We start from the raw sequence: 22,703 nt of genomic DNA, 5'->3' as shown, positions 1-22,703 counted from the left end.
CTTGTACACCCTTTCCCACCTCTCTCTTCTTTCTCACTCACTTATAAACACATAGCTAGGTCGGTGCACTAACTCTCTCTCTCACACACACACACACACACACACACATACACACACACACTCAGAGGGAAGGTTAGTTGTCAGTACAGACGTAGGACACGGTTTGGGGAGATTGCACAGGAAATGGAGTGTGACTTTAAAGCGCACAAGAGCGGGCGTGTTGGAACCCCATTTGCCCTTGTGTTCTTAACCTCACTCCCCCTCCTCCCTCACCTCATGGGGCCCACACTGCCTTCCATTCCTCTTTCCATAGAATAGCATATTCATTATTCTTAATTATGTTTTCCTTGAACCTGTAAAGGGATCTCTAGTTAACTCTAAATATTACAACAAAATGTCTCTACTCCACTTTCAGTATCAGAACAAAACATCCTAACATTCTATCTCAGAACTATTTATGGGTTGTAAAAGTAGAATGGGGCAAATTTGGGGGCTTTCGGAATACATTATACGATAAGATGCGAAATAATAATAAAAATAATATTATTGTGCCTACCCTGTCTGCCTCACATTTATAGAACAATTTAAGTCATTCCCACGTATATATTCCTGGCACTCTCTCAGTTCTAGTGCATTTTCTCTGCCTTACATTCTATTTACAACTGTACACTTTTCTGCCTTACATATTATTGTACTTCCTTTATCTTTCTTTTTCAGAACGATTGCACTTATTGTATCTGTTTTACATTCTCATAATGTTTTTTGCCTCACTTTCTGTCCAGAACTAGTGAACTTTCTTTCTTACTTTCTCAAAACCTGCCAACCATTTAACACGTCACATCTCAGAACTATTACACTTTCTTTGTCTTCCTTCATTTCTCGGGAACAAGGGGACTGTCTCTGATTTACATTCTATCTCAGAACTATAAAACTTCCTTTGGTTCTCATTGACCTCTTTCTCTGTCTCACTTTCTTTCTTAAAACATGAACCTTCCCCTTTTCACATTTATGAACCAGTAAACATTTTTCCTCCTACATAAGAGCTCCACAAGGAACCCTCCAAGCGTAATGTTAAACCTAACCGCAAAACCTTCTCAGATAATCTACAGTTCTGAAACTGGCTTGATATTCTGAAACATTACTGTATCTCAACAACTGGCTACATACTTTGACCCTTTTAGAACATACTCTAGACCATCTCAAATATATCAGGACATTCTGTAGACCCCTCAAACCTATGTCTGGACCTCAAAGCCAGTTCCACTTAATTGTTTCATTGCAACCATCTAATCAGGGACTTATTGAGACCTAGGACACCAGGTGGGTGCAATTTAAAATGAAGTAGGACATAAAACCAGCAGGCTCCAGACCTCATTGTGTAAAAATGGAATACCCCTGCTCTGCACCATCTCAGATACACTTTCCTTCACAACCCCATTCACGTTCACAAAACAGACATTTATACATTTTGGGAACATTCTGTCACATCCCTCTCTGTCTTCTGTAACGTTGTCTGGTATATGTGTAGCATATTTACAGACAAAGCCACTGTCACTCTCTCGTGGGAGCTCTCTAAGGGACAGCAGAAGGAGAAGAGTGCATGGGGCCAGCTCTGTGCCCCACATCGGTACGGGGACATTCCTGCCTGTGACAGCAGCCCCCTGTGTTGTCCACCCCCCCAGTGAGTCATTAGACAGAACAGAGGGTGACTCCATACAGCCTCTCTGCCTCACTGACAGGAACAGGCTACACTGCCATGTACAAGACGAGCAATACCTTTTAGTGCACATGTCGGCTGAAAAAAAAAGAAGAAGAAAACATGTGCATGTCAGGTTGTTGCTTGGTATGTTGCTCTGTCACGAGGGGTTTTTCATCATTGCCTCAGCACTGTCAGGGCTAAAGCAACATCGTTTCTGTGGCAATACTGCGTTTTTAAGGTGGACATTTGAATCACCAGAGATGGACATCACTAGACAGCCCTCACACTGCCTTACATCCAGTATTAAGGACACACTAGAAGTTACCTTCTACTCACCGCACACAAGCCAAGCACTCCCAAAATAAAAATATGTACACCCACAAGCATCCATACACCAGGAGAAGAACACAGTCACAAACAGCCACGCACACAAATAAATCCATATTTTGCGGGTAGATTCCTCTGTGGTGATTTGATAAGGCTAGTGAGTGGATAAGCAGTCAGACGTCTTTAGAATAGCAAGTAGGTGTTCCAGCTCACTGCCTCTCTAGGCTTTGATGTCAGCTTTTTCAAACTCAGCTTTATGTAGAGAACACTTGCCGAGCAAAGAATACACTCAGTGGTCACTAGCATAACCTTTCAGGTGAGAGAGACTCCAATAAGATTTAACTCAGTAACAGTTCTTTAGGTTCAATCCTTAAGGTTTATCTGAAACAGTGTGGAGCACTGTGGTCAACAAAAAAGAGCACAGCAGGGTGAGTTAGGGAGGCTGGCAATTGGTCGTTTGTTTCAAACATGCACAATCATGACCACTCACTGAGTCACTGTCTCACACATTTGCATATAATGCTGACCGTGTCTTACTTTTTTTTTTTTACAAAGCTCATCTCTAAAGGAGACTCAAAACCTGTACAAATATTTCAGAGACTAGTTCAAACCTTTTACATAAATGCAGGTAAATAATTCAAGCAATGACGGCTGTATTCCATAAAATCCTCCGTAAGGAACCTTCAAAGAGTTGCGTCATAATAGCGTAGCCTTATTTTGGGCCCAGAGGGCATTTAGCTCTTTCACTCTTCTGCTCAGAGCTAGCCTGCTGAGCACAAACTGAAATCAACTGTCAGACTACTGCTAGTGTGGGCCGCACAAGGAAGTAATGTACAATTCATGCCTCTAATTTCTATTTGGATGTGGTGCTTTCATGGCTTCAGAAGGGCAAATGGCTATCAAAGTGGGATAATTAAATACCCTGAAATGTCTCATTATTTTGCCTGTGGGATTATTGCAAGGTTATACAGTAGTTGATTCATCATTACCATCGCATTCACGGTGTCCATTGTCTGACAACTATTTTCAACAACATTATCGTCAACCTTATCATCATCATCCCGATGATTTATGATTATAGAATCTTTCAGTTCCTTCCAACATCACTTTCGTTACTGAGACTGATCAAAAGACTAATGGACTAAAAAGGTTAGCCTGTACTCTCTCGAGTTTCTCATTCAAGAATTGTCTGTTTTGAAATTGACTGGCTGACTGCCGATCAACAAACGGCCCAATCAGAAATAGACCCCCCTGATGGCGTCCAATAACACACCATTTTGAAGGCCCATCTCCAGCTTTGGCCTGATTTGCAGGTGGTCAGATGGCCTGGCATCGCCACACGTTCACTATAGTGATTGCCATTACTTGGAAGAGTCGACTGGTGATTAGTAATTACGATGACATAAAGGGATTAGTTCTGCCCCAGCACAAACACACATAAAAAAAACGCTGATTAGAAAGTGAGCACGTGAACGAGGGGAAGTGGTTTAAACGGGGACAGGTGATGGGAGGGTAACAGATGACGGAGATGACACGGGCTGTGCCTTTGGTAGTTAGTGTGCAGGAGGAAGACAGGTAAAGGTGGCTGACAGGGAGGAAGGAGAGGACCCTGGTATATCTCTCAGTGTGGTGACAGATGAGAGGAATCCCTCCCAGAGCCGGACCTGGTGGCCGGCCTGCTGATGAGCTTGTGACCCCTGACCCTTTAGGGTGGCATAGCCCAGTGCACTACAGGCAAAAAGTGACCACAGGGTCATTCCTCCAGTCAGATCAAAGGCATGATGAGCAATTGAGTCCCCATTAAGTTGTCGTGTGTCATTGCTGCCCTCCCCCACCCTAGGTCCCCTGTGCTACGAGGCCTCGGCCTTGGGGGCTCTTTTGTCTTTTCTGCAGTTCTTGATGGAGAATGTTCTTTCACGACGTTCTTCCGATGTTTTCACTGTCTTCCGGGCAGGGCTGTCTTTATCTTTGTCTTTATCTTTCTCTTTGTCTTTTTCTTTCTGTTCATTGGCTAGCTCATGTAGCGAGGGTTCCTTGTACATGGCAACTGTTGGGCAGAAGAAAGAAAAAGTTGAAGTGTCCAATGGTGAACGTGAGCATAATGCTACCTCTAGGAAAATGATAATGGTTTGTTATCTTATTTGTTCTTCTCGGAAATTCTGCATAGCTTGGAGACCTGTGACCTGACCAAACTTCTATAACTTGACCAACCATCTATTACTTTAGGCAGGAAGTAACCAACCTTCTAAAACTTTAGTCAGGAATTGACCAATATTCTATAACTTTAGTCAGGAATTGACAAATATTCTATAACTTTAGTCAGGAATTGACCAACCTTCTATAACTTTAGGCAGGAAGTGTGCAGCTCCTTTGGTCTTCTTAACCCGGTTGCCCTTCATGACCTGTCCGTCGCGGTTGATACCGATATACCAGGAGCGCCCCGACTGGCTCTGACGGTACAGCATGGAGGAGTATGTCACATAGTAGTTCTCAAACACGCTCTCCTTGAACTTACACTCTTCAGTGAAGTGTTCCTGTAGAGAAGGATGAAGACAGAGATTGTCATTAACAAACATCATGAGAGGGACTGTAACACCCTTTAAGTCAACCCAGAAACGCAAAGACTTTTATGAATACAGTAATTGTAGTTGTCATTTTAATTTCATACTTTATTATTATTATAATTATGAATTCAGATTAGTTTAATTTCAGTAAGACGGTCCATAAGACAATTTTTAAGAAAGTATGTTTACTTTGATGAAAATGTCATTCGACAGAATATCTTTACATGAGGTGTTGAATAGGGATTCTATTGATAGATGATGCATACATGAACAACATCACACCACATCTAGCCCAACATGGATGTGTAAGCCTAAAAAAGTTAAAACATTTTTTTGTTATTGGCTCATTTCCCAAACTGCTTCTTCAAAACAAACAACTGTAGCTAATAGTCACTTGTTACCCTCAGTGTTATAGGTTCAGAAGTCAAATTAGATTTTCCCAAGGTAACATTCCCATTGCCAACACAAATCTGTGCCTTAAATTTAACCTAACAACGAAGCAAGAGTTGGTATTTGTGCAGGCCCCCTCCCTCTAGCAGCAGAAATGAGAGGTTCAGTCCCCAACATCTATGAGTCCCTGAAGAGGAAAGATGAGTGATCTTTGTGAAATGGAAAGTAAAGTCCATTTCTGTTTTGTTTACCAGTATATGAGGACTATAGACATGTTCTATTTGGTCAATCGTTTCGAGCAAAGCTGAAGTGTTCTGGCTACAGAAAGAATACAAACTTCAGGGTTTTTTTTGTTCCTATGAAAGGGAGTTGTTGACTTTGCTAAATTTAATTTCACAGTCTGGGGAGAAATATAAATGTTTGAGTAGCACAACAAGGTGAAAACTCTTATCTGCTGTCATTGCTAGTTTAGCATTTAATTGTAAAAATGCACTCAATTTGTTTATTGTAACATTTTTGTTTTGTTTATTTCCTTGACATTAAGTTTCATCAACACAATGTCAATTCAATAAATCAATCAAAATCCATCTCTTGGTGCAATTTGGAAGCTTGAGACAATGTATAGAACAATACCCAAAAGCTTGAGAACGCACTGATTTTCACCTAAGATAAAATAATAATAATTAAGATACTTGTATTTATGTTAATTTAAGGGTCAGTATAGATCATTTTGATGTATTACTACAAATGTATGCATAGCATGTGCTCAGACATACAGTAACAGCACACAAGCTAAATGAAAAACATCAATTAAACAAGATGTATCTAAAAGGAAAGGAAGGGATTCTTCGTGCATTCATGTTTTTTATAAAAGTGAGAACCTCCTGGTCTTTGGGGAAAACAGCGTGGAAAGATTGCACTCATAGTAAAGGACTACATGATAGCGTGAGAGGTACAGTACACAGTTAAACTTATAACAGCCCCTGAGGTGCAGTGAAAGACAGAACTCTCCCACATAAACACAATATTTACACACACCTGTGAATACACACACACACAGTTTGCCAAGAACATGTGTCCGATGCACACAAATGCAGTTACATTAGAAGTACATCAAAGTACAGAGGCTGAACAAATCATTGAGGTGGAAGTTCATTTCAACCTCCAAATTCAAAATGCACAGCCTTCACACACGGTAATACAGAAAGGGAACCACGCAAAACTGGAGCTTCTCCAACTGTTAAAAGCCCCGTTGGCATGTCTCCCCAGACTCCACAGCACTTTTCAGCCTCCCCACCTCCAGGACTAAGAACCGGCATAATGTTGCCTGATGATTGTAACCACTAAGGACAGGTATACATCTCTCTTAGTCACCGTCAGGGTCCTTCCCTTGTCTGAGAGCAAACCCAATCTGCACCATTGATTTACTAGGCGCAGCAGAGCAGAAACAGCTGACTGGAGGGTTTCGCTGGGACATGGGGAGACTCGCGGAAACTGAGGGAGACAGAGGAGGAGGGTTGGGGGAGGACGAGCGGGCAATCAAAAAGGCATTAAGGAGTCAGGAGGGGACTCATAATGGACGTCTGAGCTCCATGGAAACACATTTACACGCCATCTCCTCTCACCTTCATGGTGCCGTACTCACGTTAGGGAAAGCCTGCCACGTGTTGCGTAACCACCGCCCAGCACTCACACCCTTCCCTGCCCTGCCCCCATACCCACCACCCAGCCCTCATACCCTTCCCTGCCCTGCCCCCATACCCAACACCCCCCCCATACCCACCACCCAGCCCTCATACCCTTCCTTGCCCTACCCCCATACCCAACACCCCCCACCATACCCACCACTCACACCACTCCTCGCCCCATACCCTTCTTGCCCTGCCCCCATACCCACCCCTATTCTCTATCATACCACTGGATCACTCAAGCCAGTTACCTGCAGGTGCATTCCGCCCTCAGCTCCCACAGCAGAGTTATTTATAAATCCTCTGACAGGTCCGATATCTTAAACTGCTCTCACACACACAGGAGTAGATCGATAGATGATCTGCTTCATCTATTATTAATCAGGCTGGTTAGGGAAGGAGAGTGGGGATGGAATGAGACAAAAAGAGCTAAGAGAAATAGAGTGAGTGAGACAGAGAGAATCAGACTGAGAGGTCTAAAGAAAGAGCAAGGTGCAGAAAGAGAGAGAGACATAAAAACAGAGGAGGATAAAGAGACAAAGACAGAGAAGGATAAAGGGACATAGAGACAATGGAGGATAAAGGGAGGATAGAGAGCCAGAGGGACTAAGATGGGAAGACAATGGAAACATACCCCAACATCCCAAGACCTCCCTACCACTGACCTCTGTATCCCGATAACACACCACAGACCTCTGTATCCCTATAACACACCACTGACCTCTGTATCCCTGTAACACACCACTGACCTCTGTATCCCTGTAACACACCACTGACCTCTGTATCCCTATAACACACCACTGACCTCTGTATCCCTGTAACACACCACTGACCTCTGTATCCCTATAACACACCACTGACCTCTGTATCCCTGTAACACACCACTGACCTCTGTATCCCTGTAACACACCACTGACCTCTGTATCCCTATAACACACCACTGACCTCTGTATCCCTGTAACACACCACTCATTCTCTGGATTCCCAACCGGCCAGACAACCTGGCCTGAGTCCCTGTTTATTTTGCTCACATTCCACTCTCTGTATTCCCAGCCACAGTCTTTTCTTCAGTCTATATGAACATTATTTCATGAATAAGCTCAAGGAGTAATGATTATTTGATGCTGTTTGGATAACCCTGACAAATATGCTGCAATCACAACATCTATGCAAATATTAGAAATCATTTCCATCTCTCAACAGAACACATTGGAATCCGATTTCTAAGCATCCGTGTTTTGTTTTTCCAGACAAAACAAATCTGCCCAAAGTTGTATACTCAAACTAAATATGTACAGCAATTCCAATGAAAAAAGGCGCCTTAGCATTCATTAATTTAAAGCCAAAAATACAACTTGCTGAACAAGTATTTACAGTAAATCTTTATTCATGATGTTGTTAAATTTCTATTTTAGAATTGCATAAAGACAAGTCCATGACAATTACAAGGAGTGGCAAGAATGTTAGCTAAAGAAACTGGTACTCAGATGAGAATAATCTATCCCTGGTCACAAAGACAACCAATCCCTGGTCACAAAGACAACCAATCACTGGTCACAAAGACAACATATGACTGATCACATAGACAACATATGACTGATCACATAAACAACATATGACTGATCACATAGACAATATATCACTGATCACATAGACAATATATCACTGATCACATAGACAACATATGACTGATCACATAGACAACATATGACTGATCACATAGACAACATATGACTGATCACATAGATAATATATCACTGATCACATAGATAATATATCACTGATAACATAGACAACATATGACTGATCATATGGACAACCTACCACAATCACATAGACAACCTATTAATGGGGCATAGACAAATTGCAATTTGAAAATGACCCTGGTGATAACCCTCATCGAAAACCACAAGTCCACATCTAAAAGTACCCAGCCATAATCCCCCAAACTGTACAAACCATACTACCACTACAATAATACAGTAAATCATGGGGAACGTGTGTAGTGAAAACCTACCTCCTCCTCATGATGCATCCAACAAAATGTTTCTGTCTCCTGAGCTTTCCTTGTAACCCCCAACCCAGCCAACAACCAGCCAACAACTAAGTATTAGCTCATACCTTTGAACATTAGCCCATACCACTGAGTATTAGCCCATACCACTGAGTATTAGGCCAAACCTTTGAGTATTAGCCCTTATCTTTGAGTCTTAGCCCATAACTTTGAGGCCATCTTTAAAACCAGCAGAGTAAATAATTGCTGAATGTGTGCCAAACGTGAAAGGGAGGGTCACCGTTTTTAAGGGCAGAAGTAGGGAACATTTTCATTTAAAGATGAGTGCTTGGAATAAAGTATAAAATGAAATAAAAGTCTCATCCTTCACTGCTGACTTATTGACTGACTCGGGCAGCATCCTTTCCCTACATATCCAGAGTGAATTCTAATGAAAACCGCGGAGAAAAGTAATATCCAGCATCCGTGCAGAGAATTCTGAGGACAGAAAGAAACTCTTTATCATGCAGAATGGTGTCCCAACCCCCATCCCTCCTCCGCTTCCTCCTCTCCCTTAGCCCTGGTGTCTGATTACATCTATTCTACCTGAACCAGGACGTTTACCTGCTAACGCCTCCATACGCTACGCTACTCTGCTCTTCTGGAACACCACAGGCCACGGACTCAGGCCTGGGGTTAGCGCACCAGCAACAATACATGCAACAATGTTAACAAAGCCTTTCAGATTAACTGTTAACTGTCTCATCTTCCTTAACATCAGTCATGCATGCGTTTGTGTTTATTCATGCAGATTCATAACAGGTAAGTTACTGTATATGTAAACTTCTGAATCTAGAGATTCTTATGGTGTAAACAGCAGAAAGTATTCTAGCTGGTTAGCTGTGCATGCTGGTGCCATGTCAGTAGGTGTATTTGAATTAGAATCCCCATCTGAAGGCTAATTTTCCTGGGGTCCAAACATGAATCAAAACAAACAACATAATATACAATACATACATAACCAATGAAATACACAATACAAACATGATATACAATACATAACCAATGAAATGCACAGTACAAACATGATATACAATACATAACCAATGAAATACACAGTACAAACATAATATACAATACATACATAACCAATGAAATACATAGTACAAACATAATATACAATACATAACCAATGGAATACACAGTACAAACATAATATACAACACACACATAACCAATGAAATACATAGTCCAAACATAATATACAATACATAACCAATGAAATACACAGTACAAACATAATATACAACACACACATAACCAATGAAATACATAGAACAAACATAATATACAATACATAACCAATGAAATACACAGTACAAACATAATATATAATACATACATAACCAATGAAATACACAGTACAAACACAATATATAATACATACACAAACAATGAAATACACAGTACAAACACAATATATAATACATACATAAACAATGAAATACACAGTACAAACATAATATATATTACATACATAAACAATGAAATACACAGTACAAACATAATATACAATACATACATAACCAATGAAATACACAGTACAAACATAATATGCAATACATACATAACCATTGAAATACACAATACAAACATAATATACAATACATAACCAATGAAATACACAGTACAAACATAATATACAACACACACATAACCAATGAAATACATAGAACAAACATAATATACAATACATAACCAATGAAATACACAGTACAAACATAATATATAATACATACATAACCAATGAAATACATAGTACAAACAATATATAATACATACATAACCAATGAAATACATAGTACAAACATAATATACAACACATAACCAATGAAATACACAGTACAAACATAATATACAATACATAACCAATGAAATACACAGTACAAACACAATATATAATACATACACAAACAATGAAATACACAGTACAAACACAATATATAATACATACATAAACAATGAAATACACAGTACAAACATAATATATATTACATACATAAACAATGAAATACACAGTACAAACATAATATATATTACATACATAAACAATGAAATACACAGTACAAACATAATATACAATACATACATAACCAATGAAATACACAGTACAAACATAATATACAATACATACATAACCAATGAAATACACAGTACAAACATAATATGCAATACATACATAACCATTGAAATACACAATACAAACATAATATACAATACATAACCAATGAATTACACAGTACAAACATAATATATAATACATAACCAATGAAATACATAGTACAAACATAATATACAATACATACATAACCAATGAAATACACAGTACAAACAATATACAATACATACATAACCAATGAAATACACAGTACAAACATAATATACAATACATACATAACCAATGAAATACATAGTACAAACATAATATACAATACATACATAACCAATGAAATACACAGTACAAACATAACATGTGTAATAGCGTGTCTCCTCCTAGTTACCTTTCTTTCAAAGTGTTTTTTTTTTTTCATTCCATTCCTGCTATATGATTTTATTTGTAGCCAGACAGGTCCATGTAGTAGTCCCGGATGTATTTAGCACTGTGCACCTCTCAGCCTTGGTTATGGACTGTTAATGGACACCTCCAGTGTCATGTCTTGTGTGGTTTTGATAGGTGACTGTGTTAATAGTTTAAACAGGCAGTTTGGTAAAACAACAACACTTATAAATACTAAGTGATGGAGTCAATCTCTCCTCTACTCTAATCTAGGAAAGGTTGACATTAATGCAATTTACATTCTCTCTATGTGTACAATTGAGTCCTCGCTGTGCTAACAAGTTGTGCCAACTGCGGCTTGCCAATGTCCTTCTTTGCAGTACTTGACCATATAACTTGGCAGTAGTCCAGGTGTTATAAAACTTGGGTCTGCAAGGACTTGTTTGGTTAAATGTGATGTCAAGAAAGCAGAGCAATGCTTGTCAAGGGCATGTATTTCTTCCCACCCTAGCAAACACAAATCTATATGTTCAGAGGTCATTCAGTTAACTATGGTGACACCCGTTTGTTTAGTCTCATCAAGCTGCTCAATCTCCATATTATTCAATAGCAGTGCTAGATAAGATTTAGAGTAAAGTAACTGAAGGTTGAAGTCTCAGATCCGACAACACCTTGTGTGTGACTGTTTTTAGTGTGTTGAGAAAATTTTCATTGGTTTCACACAAATTACAAACCACATAACTCCCTTTTCCCCAAACACTACAAACACAACTTTCCAAACCAAGGGCCATGTTTTCAAAACAGTTAATACAGCCAAATAAACCCTAGAGAAAGGAAACTAAACTAAGAATACTTTTTTGATTGTTTGCACAGAAATCCCAAAAATGCAAAAAAACATTTTCTCAAACACACTTAAAAAAAACGACACAGCTAAAATTTCAGTTCAATTTGTCATCTTGTCAAATTCATGTAATGTGCTCAATTGCCATTAAATGTTTATCAGTTGGATTAGTACTGCTGTGGCTCCTATCATTCAAACACTCCTGAGAGAAAACAGGTATGTGTGGGCATTGTACTACAGTACCTTGTGACTGTACATAAAGCAAATAAGGAAGTTGCGAAATATATAATAAAAGTTGCAAAATGTATATTTTCCCATGCATTGTTCAGAATGGAACACAGAGCACCTTTAGGAGGCTGAGCATGTCCTCTCTTAAAGAAACAAGAACGTGATTACTGATGTGGTCATATAGAACATCACCATCCACCTTCCACAAATACAACACAGGATAATCCAGGACATTCAACTATGCAGTCTGGCCTTGATCTGGCCCTGAAGCGAAATGCCATCCGCGTTCACATTTGGCACGTTCTATTAACATAGTGTAATATTATATAATTCTCATTACAATATATATTGCAAAAATTAGAAGCAAAAGTACATGCCTCACTGTGTCCACTCCCACGTCACGACGTGTCCTAACAGGGTTCAGACCGCTCATCGCGTGTTGTCAGACTTACAGTTCTATTCATGTTTTTCAAGTCACCATTCGTTTTGTTTTTTTAGAGGATTGTGGAGCTTGGTGGCAACCCCAAAAAATATTAATAAATCAATGTTTATGAAGCTCACTTCAAAAGTGTTTTTCCCCTCAATACATGAATTGAGAAAACATTGTGATATTGACAAAATACTGTGTTGTGAAAGGATTGATGAATACATTTCCTCGTGACAAGAGACAACGTTTATGGTTTCTGTTTGAATTAAATTGCAATTTCTTGTTATCAATATTTGCACCATCTCAAATATGTCACACAGAAAAACATGAAGACTTTTCAGGTGTACCAAAATTCCCACATACTTGCTTTGACTTCATTTCGAGGCATGCCTTGCAGTCGAGTGATTCACTAAAGGTTACGACAAATCCTTCACATCCATGAGGTCGATTCCTTGATGTAGTGCTCTGTATTGCCAGCAGGGGTCGTAGTAAGATGTTCAGCTGCCCTTCTGGAGTCTGTTCACCATCCACAGCACTCCCTAGGTAATCTAAGAGATACTGTCAAATCTGCCTAGCTGCAGTAATCCAGCCATATTTCCATGGCGTTGCATGAACCCCCCTCAAATCATAACGTGAATGTGTGTGTGTGTGTGTGTGAGTGAGAGAGAGAGAGAGAGAGAGAGAGGAAGGGAGGGTGAGTATGCTTGTGTCCGAGTGTATATGGATTTGGGAGCGTGTTGAGGGACAATACCACATGTTGATGTTTTTTTTCCCCACGCAGGTGCAGCTGTTCTGTGACCTGTTATATAAGTCAATAAGGCATGGCCTTCTCTTAATAACAGGGGTTAACAGAGGATGAGGCCACCCGGCCCCAGAACCACACGGGCCTGCACTAATGGTGGATGTTATGATGTGTGACAGCTAGAGGCGGGAGGTGATGTGTAGTGAGGTCTACTGCCTGCCGTACAGCCCTCTCCGGCTTGACCGGCAGGTTAACAGTCTCCAGTGATGCGACGGGCAGGTAGTGGCAGCTCCAACCTCCGCAGACAGTATTGATCACACGTTGTCCCTCTGTGACTCGGCCTGTCGCCCTCCTTTCATTACCCTCATATGGGAGAGCAGGAATCCAGAGATAGACAGTGTTCTTGTGATGTCTCTCAGTGTGTCATTTGACCTACGTGTATATCTAAATGTGTGTGTGTGTGTGTGTGTGTGTGTTGGTGAGCGAAGAGCTTTGTTTTCACAAATGTATCACAGCTGTGTAATTTAGCCGAGCCTATCAGAAAGACTAAAACAACAGATGTCAGTGGTACCGTAGCCAAGTCTAAATCTCTTACTTAGTACTATCTGAGCAGAGAGCTTAGGTGTTGAGCTAATTACACAGTTTTACTTGTCCTAAGTGCCCTAAATTGCCTGGCTGGCAACATACTGTCTCTCTGTCTGTATCATTGTATTTCTCTCTACCTCCTCCCTCAGTGCTCTTCCCCTGGCGTGTTGCCCCGTTACTCAGCTTCTCTTCCCCCCCCCCCCCCAGCCCCCTGTGTTCTCTCTTCCCATTGTGATGGAGGTGATGCCGTCCGGCTGGACGTGTTGTCCTGCATCTTAATACCACCGTCAACAATGGACGTCACAGCCATTCTTCATGAAAGTCCTCCCCCCTCTGTCCCACTCTGTCACGCAGACGCACGGACGTGTGCACGTGCCCGGCGCCCCATATCACAGTGATTTACATGTATAACCTCACGGCCAATTAAATGCACCCGATAACAATTACTGATACAAGCACAAGCACAGACGCCGACTCGATTATCCACTCCATAATGCACTGCGGTGTGTGTAACACCTGCCCACACACACCAGCCACTTCATAGACACACACAAACGCTCCGCACAGAACATCAGAATCCAAGGTTTAGTGGACACAGACACAGCAATGTCTCCATTACACAGGCAATCATCACGGTTCGTTTCAGAGGCCTGATTGGCATGCAAGGAAACTGCGTCTGTGAAATTTACCATCTCGCATTTGTGCCACCTTCCACCCACCAACCCTTTATCTTCCCTGTCTCACACGCTAGATGTGCCTGGGCGACCACGCACACACACACACACACACACACACACACCCTGATGGCCCAGGAGGGATTTCCAGAGCAGATGATGAAATGGGTCAGGACAGAGCTGTGCACTATTTTTACCAGGAAGGAAGCCATTTTCATGGAGTCTCCTACAGGTTATCAGGCTGGTGGCTGAAACAACGAGGCAGTGACGTGGAGTTCCCCCTGTCATTAGCTCCTTATTGCTCTCCGGGGCTCCGCATGAACTTCACTAGCTTGACAAGACTTTCACTGCAACGCACAGCTGACTTGAATAGACGAGGACAAAGAAGTCAGAGAGAGGGAGAGAGAGGGAGACAGAGGGAGAGAGAGAGGGAGACAGAGGGAGAGAGAGAGGGAGACAGAGGGAGAGAGAGGGAGACAGAGGGAGAGAGAGGGAGAGAGAGAGGGAGACAGGGAGAGAGAGGTAGACAGAGGGAGAGAGAGGGAGACAGAGGGAGAGAGAGGGAGAGAGAGAGGGAGACAGAGGGAGAGAGAGAGGGAGACAGAGGGAGAGAGAGAAAGGGGGGATATGATAGTAGAGACAGGGACAGTCGAAATGAGAGTGAGAGAGAGAAATCCCTGCAGTGGTTTCTCCCCAGTGGCGGTGTCCTCTGTGTCTCATGCTGTCACTCAGCTCTTCCTCTCAGACTGACAGTGATGAGCTTCTATGTCCGCGGTGATAACACTTGTCTGCAGTGTCATGCACCCTGCTGGGCTGACACCCCACTCTGTCCCCAGCTATTACAACCAACACACGCATCTGCTCTCATGCACAGGCGCATGCGTGCGTGCAGACACACACACACACACACACCAACAGTCACTCAGCAGAAAAGACTCCTTTCCTAAATGTTTTAAACATTATGAATCCGTCCTCACAAGCACCTTCTTACTGGTGTGTCTGACAGCAAGCCGTCACAAATAGGTTACGCATCAGAGCAGAACTAGGCCTCTGTGGGCCTGTCTCATATATTGTGTGTGTGATTGTGTGTCCAGTAAGTCACAGTGTGTGTGTGTGTTGTGTGGGCGTGCATGTGTGTGTCACAGTATGCATTCTTAAAAGGTAATGGATGTGGTTCCAGCTTTGCTCAAGTCTTCTCAAGACTACACACTAAGGTCTACTGATTCTCCAGACTACACACTAAGGTCTACAGATTCTCCAGACTACACACTAAGGTCTACAGATTCTCCAGACTACACACTATGGTCTACTGATTCTCCAGACTACACACTATGGTCTACAGATTCTCCAGACTACACACTAAGGTCTACAGATTCTCCAGACTACACACTAAGGTCTACAGATTCTCCAGACTACACACTAAGGTCTACAGATTCTCCAGACTACACACTAAGGTCTACAGATTCTCCAGACTACACACTAAGGTCTACAGATTCTCCAGACTACACACTAAGGTCTACAGATTCTCCAGACTACACACTATGGTCTACAGATTCTCCAGACTACACACTAAGGTCTACTGATTCTCCAGACTACACACTAAGGTCTAGAGATTCTCCAGACTACACACTAAGGTCTACAGATTCTCCAGACTACACACTAAGGTCTAGTGATTCTCCAGACTACACACTAAGGTCTACTGATTCTCCAGACTACACACTAAGGTCTAGAGATTCTCCAGACTACACACTAAGGTCTACTGATTCTCCAGACTACACACTAAGGTCTACATATTCTCCAGACTACACACTAAGGTCTACAGATTCTCCAGACTACACACTAAGGTCTACAGATTCTCCAGACTACACACTAAGGTCTACTGATTCTCCAGACTACACACTAAGGTCTACAGATTCTCCAGACTACACACTAAGGTCTACAGATTCTCCAGACTACACACTAAGGTCTACAGATTCTCCAGACTACACACTAAGGTCTACAGATTCTCCAGACTACACACTAAGGTCTACAGATTCTCCAGACTACACACTAAGGTCTACGGATGTACATTCTTTCCCTAGCTGCTGCTGACTCAGCTGCCGCCTCCACTCCATCCTCTCCAGACCCTGTGGTGATGTCTTAGTCTAGGACTCGACACACTTTGACATGATGTAACAGTGGGCTATTTCAAACACAAGCAAGCCACATACAGGCAGTCTAAGTAGCAAATTAATGTATAATTTTTTTTTAACCTGGCTAAGGAGGCTGACAGACCGTTGTGTTAAAGAAGCTGCAGGGTTTTTATTCCTGCTGTTCGGAGACGTCATCGTGGCGATCAGAAAATCGTGAGTGAAAACAGAACGGTGAAGGAAGGAGGAGAGCGAGCAGCACCCACCTACGTAACGAGCATAGAGAACAAAATCCACGTGCAGAAGCTTTATGGCATCAGAGATTCTTTGACGAAAAGGTCAGAGAAAAGCCTTCTGGAAAACAACGTGTCACCATGCTCATCCACACAGGCTGTCCACATACAATGCAGGTGCAGCAGAAACCTAACAGTATGGACAGCAGCGCTTGACATGAGTTAAAATAAATGCAGGAACTGACAAATCACACATTAGACCACGTTCATTAAAAGGTATGGGTCAATAACCGGATAATACTGGAACACCGTTTTGGACCGTTCTGGCCCAAGTCAAGCACTGACGGACAGTCACAGACCAGAGTCATCCGCTACTCATCCGCTACTCATCCGAGCATTGGAAAATGGAAGCGTGTAACAGCTACACTTGACTGTGTGTGAGAGGGAGCGAGGGAAGGAGAGAGTGAGGGAAGGAGGAAGGGAGAATATCCCTGAGCTGGAGATTAGCATGCAGCAATGAGAAGGCTTTTGTCTCTTGCCTCTGTGTGAACTGAGAAGAGAGAGGGATTTTCTCTACAGAAGTCAATGGCTGTGTTGGATTCAAACGGACCACATGTGCAAGGCTCTGTGCTGTACTTTCCTGCCAGCCAACAGAGGCTTCCCTGGGAACACACAGTACTTTCACACACAGACACACATATATTTAACATTGAGGTGACTGATGTGTCTGATGTGATGTGATACTGAGTGGGTATCCATGAAACCATACCGTGAAACACAGACACACACACAGTTCCAACTACTGTGTGAGCAAATACTGTCACTCCATGTCCTCTAATGAAGCGCCAAACCAAGTGTAGCGTATTGGTCACACTGTGGCAGCTAATCCCTCCCCATTATGCTGCTGTTTTATGTTGTGTGGATATCCCCAGATGCTTGGGGCCCAGTAACCCTCCATCCGAAAACACACAGGCCTTACGCCCTAATGGGATACATATTCATCCACACCCAACGCTGAACATTTACCCTCAGCATGCTCAACGACTGCACCACTGAAGCATTCTACATGAGACGGTGTGTTAAACAATTGTTTTAACGCAGCTGTGTTGGGTCCATAGGAGTGCCACATCCAGTCGTGTAGGCTGGTGTCCAGAACCAGTGATCTTGGCTTGGTGGTGTGTTTTGAGGGAACAACAATGCTAAACGCTAAACTACAGACAATGAATAGGATCTTCATATTTACTCCACAGTGCCATAAAAGCACAAAGTACTGATGGGAAGTTCAAGCTCTATGTGCTCAAATCCTTTCGAGTCGTTCATTGAAAAGAGTTAATTCCTTCGAGTCCTTTCGCTATTTGAGTCATTAACAGCAAGAGCACGTAGGATTCCTTACCAGCGAACAATACAATTAAACCTGAAACATATTGCATATTTGTGACTGCTAGGCATACAAATAAGTAGTATTTCTTGATACGTTATTGCGGCTGAAGCCGATTAATATTGGGAACTGTTTTTGCCTGACTGCTGTGAGGGTGTTAGGCAAATACCGTCTGTAAACTGCAGCAGCTACACAAACAATTCAATATTAGGTTTGTTGAGCAGAGGCTCTGTGCACTGTACATTGTGGCTTTATAAAGCTGTGTCTGTCTATCATAACATTTAATAATCAATTAATTGCATTCATTCTTGCACTTTGCGTCCAAAGATCAGTTGTAAACATGTCTTTCCTTTTTATTGCTGCCTGATTTATTTTTCTCTGCGTACAGTACATGAAACAGTTCCTAGTTAGAGCAGAGCAAGAGGGCGCCTTTGAATCCTGCATGTGACACTGCTGCAACAGAGAAGTAATAGTTTTTGAACTGCACATCTCTAGTGGAAAGGTCAAAAAGGTCATCATAGATTTCAGCCACCAGAGCCATTAAATGTTCCCACTGCCACCATCAGACAAAAATAAAGCTTCTACCCCCCAGGCCATCACACTCTTAAACTTACTGCCTATCTTGCCTGCCCTTTAGAGACCCTTAAAATGCATCACAAAATCTTAATTACGCCTTAACACACACACACACATTCAGTCCACGCTTCCATACATTGTGAACACTGGTCACATCCCTGATATCCACATCCTGTTTACATTATATAAGGTTTTGAATTGTACTTGTGTCAACTTTTTCTTTCTGGATACAAGCTTTTTGCTTCACTTACTATACTATACCAGCAATCACCTGGATGTGACCAATAGAAATGTAAATTAAATTTAAAAAAAGAAACGTTGATTTAATAAATGTACTCATTGGCTACAGTTTCATCCCTTACATGAAAATATATTGCGGACACACATCCAGGGTCCCAGCCAAGCCGGCTGGTCGTTTGTTCGATCTGCATCGTTGTCATTCAAACTGACAGGTTGTTCATTCAATTGACATCGTTGCCAGCCAAGCCCTCTGGTGGTTTTTTCGATTGGCATCATTGCATGCCAAGCTCTTTGTCCATTCAGGGCAGGTTGCTGTGGGGAGGTGCTGCTGTGCACAGTGATGTCCACGGTGCTGAATACAGCCCATCAATCATCACGCTCATCAAGGCTACGCAGACATGAAACACACACACAGAAGAAAAGTATAGCGCATTCAACTCTGGACCAAAAAGCATCAATGTGGGTGCAGGTAATGATTAGGTAGAACAGAAAACCAGCCGGCTCCGGACCCTCCAGGTTAAGAGCTGACTAGCCCTGGGACAGGGGCTCGACAGCACTTTGGGTATAGGAGATTCCACTGTAATAAATAGATGTGTATTATAGCAGTGTGAACAGCGACAGACTCTCCTGGCACGGTTCAGCACCACAGATGATGACAACAGAAGTCAAAGCCTCACGCTCTCGATCACCACCGCTGCTCCGCTGTCATATTCCCAGGATTGCTCATACCATAGACATGAAAATGCACGTTGTTGGTCAATGTGGCTAATGGTTCCCGTGTTGCTGAGCATGTAGACTCACAGATGTGTAGAGGTATCCCTCGCTGTTCATGCCCAGATAGAGACCCGTCTTTGCCCCCTGGATGGCCACGATCCTCAGACCCACAGGAATCAAGTTGAACTGTGCTGCAGGGGAAAGAGGACAGAGTGAAACATTGGGTTGAAGTCTATGCTTTTTCTGTGTTGTCTGTTGTCCCTCTCTGGGAGCCTTGTGGGGTTTCAGCTGGAGCTCTGCTGTAGACGTCAATACATCAGAACATGGAGGGGAACTGGAAGACAGATAGAATGTGCAATGAGAGAGAAAATGAATAATTTGTGCTTCCTGATACAATAAAAAAAAATAAACTGAAATTCTATTTGAAGGAAAGCCAAAACGACCCTAGACATCACCACCTTGGCTGTGGTAGCTTCATTCACTTCAGTTGATCAAAATCATAGACCATTTACTTACACTATTAGATACTATACATTAATTTAGCACCAAGATTAAATACAAAAATGAAATATGTAAGCATACAGACGAAAAAGTATTTACAAAAACAAATCATATAACTTTGCTATACAGAACAAATAATCAGCACAGATTGGCTTTGAAGTTTTCTAATCCTCAAGACTAAACTTTTTCATTGCCATCCCAGAGTCCAGAAGTGCACTTTCAACCATAACAAACAGAACATTTTTGTTTTAGGCATTTAGCATACACTCTTACCCAGAACAATTTACAGCTGCAATTAGGGTGAAGTGCCTTGCATGAAGGCACAACAACAGACTGTTTTACCTTGTTTGTTCAGGGATTAGAAGCAGTGACTGGTTACCTGAACCATCCTAGAAATACATGGATAATCCTCTAAAAACCAAAGGAGAAAGCTAATCTGGGAAGCTACCAAGATGCTATCTGCAATTTATGAGCTACAGGATTTACTGGAAGGAACTTGGCATTTCATGCATGGTACAAACATTGCGCATAAAACAGACGCCAATTCGCTACTGCTAACAGTTTAGATTCCTCTTATAACAGTTTGCCTGGCCCACATTGGGTGAGAACCTGCGATCTGTAGCATCACAAGGAGCTTGACAATGTTCCCACCATTTGAGCCATTCAAAAGGTATCAACAATTGTATAGCCCCCTCTGCAACAGTTCAAGTTAGCTGTAGAATGAGGTTATGAAACCTCAACTCTGTTATTTGCATATTCTCCAGAATTCTGAGCTGTGGGGTGGCAAGACAGAAGTCATTAATCACAAAAAAAGAAAATCCTAGCCTGTGAACACTTCCCAAAACCATGTAGGAAAAGGTGTTATTGTCTGTTGAGGCCAAGGTAATACCGTTTGGCCCTCAGTTCATGGGATTTGTTTTTGGCACAAAGTTAACATGGCTCATCACAGAAAGTACAGATTAGCAGGGTAAGAGGGGACAAAGAACAGCTAAAAGAATCAATACATGTTGGCATAAACCTTGCTGCCCTATGCCAGAATTATGAAATAAAAAATACAATTTACTTCTCAACAGGACAGCAATGCCAAGCACAGAGCAAAATCAACCAAGGAATGGGTTGCAAAACAGGAGATCACTATCCAGGAATGGCCCGTCAAAGCCTGGATCTCAATCCTATGGAAAATCTGTGGACAGACCTGAAGAAGACTGTACACAGCAGATCCTCTCGCAATTGGACTGAGCTTGAACTATTTTTTAAAGAACAGGGGTATAAAATTGAAAAACTCACATCTTGATGTGTTGGGCTTTGAAATACATGGTTATTTTACAGTAAATTTTAAAACAGCACTGTACATTTGTCACGGTTGGAAGACAGGACCCGAGGCACAGAGAGGTTGTTATCAAGCAACCCTTTAAAGGTTTCTGTACAAAACAACAAAAAGGAGAGGTTGCAACCAAGACCTGAAATGCACAAGGCACAAACAACAATCCACAACTTAAGTTAGAAAATGGCAACGTAAATAGGAGCCCTAATTAGAAACACTGTCGAGCAGCTTCCTCTAACAGGGGACCAACAAAAACTATACCTAGAGAGCCATCCCTGCAGTCAGGCCCTGATAACATTTCAACATCCTTTAAAAATATCTGAATAACTAATCCAAATAGAATAGAGAAAAGTTAAAAGGCTTTCAATTAAACAATGATTTAAATAATTATAATATGAAACATTATGTATTAACGTTTTGCACATGTGCATGTTTTAAATCTCAGTTCAAGACACAATCGTTTGGTCATAAATGAATACAAAATACTTTCAGCATCAATTTCAGAAGAAAACTATTTCACCCAGATCATTAAAACGACATAAGTGACTACAACTAATGATTTCAAGTGACAGTTCTAAAATCAATGTTTACAGATTTGCAGGGTGTTCATCTCATTCACCACACACTATCGCCCAGTATGGCATGCAAACACATCACATGACAACGTGAGCGCACACAGACACGCGTGCAACCTGACACGCTTGTTATGCCTGTGAGCAGCAACAGTTGTTCAACGAACCAACCAAATTGGGTTGACATTTATTGACCGCTGCTGGGACAATAACATATTAGTCGCCACATGTAGGACCAAAATCAATTGATTTTACAACTAAGGGACAAATGCAATGCATGGAGGCACACTGACAATGTCAACTGCCTTTTTTTTGTATGCC

At 41.8% G+C, this 22,703-nt stretch overlaps 1 protein-coding gene across 2 annotated transcripts in view; it reads right to left on the bottom strand.

The window, feature by feature from the left end:
* Positions 1–1,798: 1,798 nt before the first annotated feature.
* The window catches only part of LOC105024603 (fibroblast growth factor 11), an 83,349-nt gene continuing 62,444 nt past the window's right edge, over positions 1,799–22,703 (bottom strand). For both annotated transcript variants that reach the window (XM_010894648.3, XM_034293427.1), the window contains 3 exons: positions 20,073–20,176; positions 4,362–4,560; positions 1,799–4,073 (listed from right to left, as the gene is read on the bottom strand). In XM_010894648.3, the coding sequence (XP_010892950.2) occupies positions 3,877–4,073; positions 4,362–4,560; positions 20,073–20,176 (500 nt within the window). In that variant the 3' untranslated portion in view covers positions 1,799–3,876. The remainder of the gene's footprint in view (positions 4,074–4,361; positions 4,561–20,072; positions 20,177–22,703) is intronic.

This window comes from Esox lucius, chromosome 7 (assembly GCF_011004845.1).
Source record: "Esox lucius isolate fEsoLuc1 chromosome 7, fEsoLuc1.pri, whole genome shotgun sequence".
Taxonomy (NCBI): domain Eukaryota; kingdom Metazoa; phylum Chordata; class Actinopteri; order Esociformes; family Esocidae; genus Esox; species Esox lucius.
Note: the sequence above shows the minus strand (reverse complement) of the source record. Positions and strands in the feature narration are given on the sequence as shown.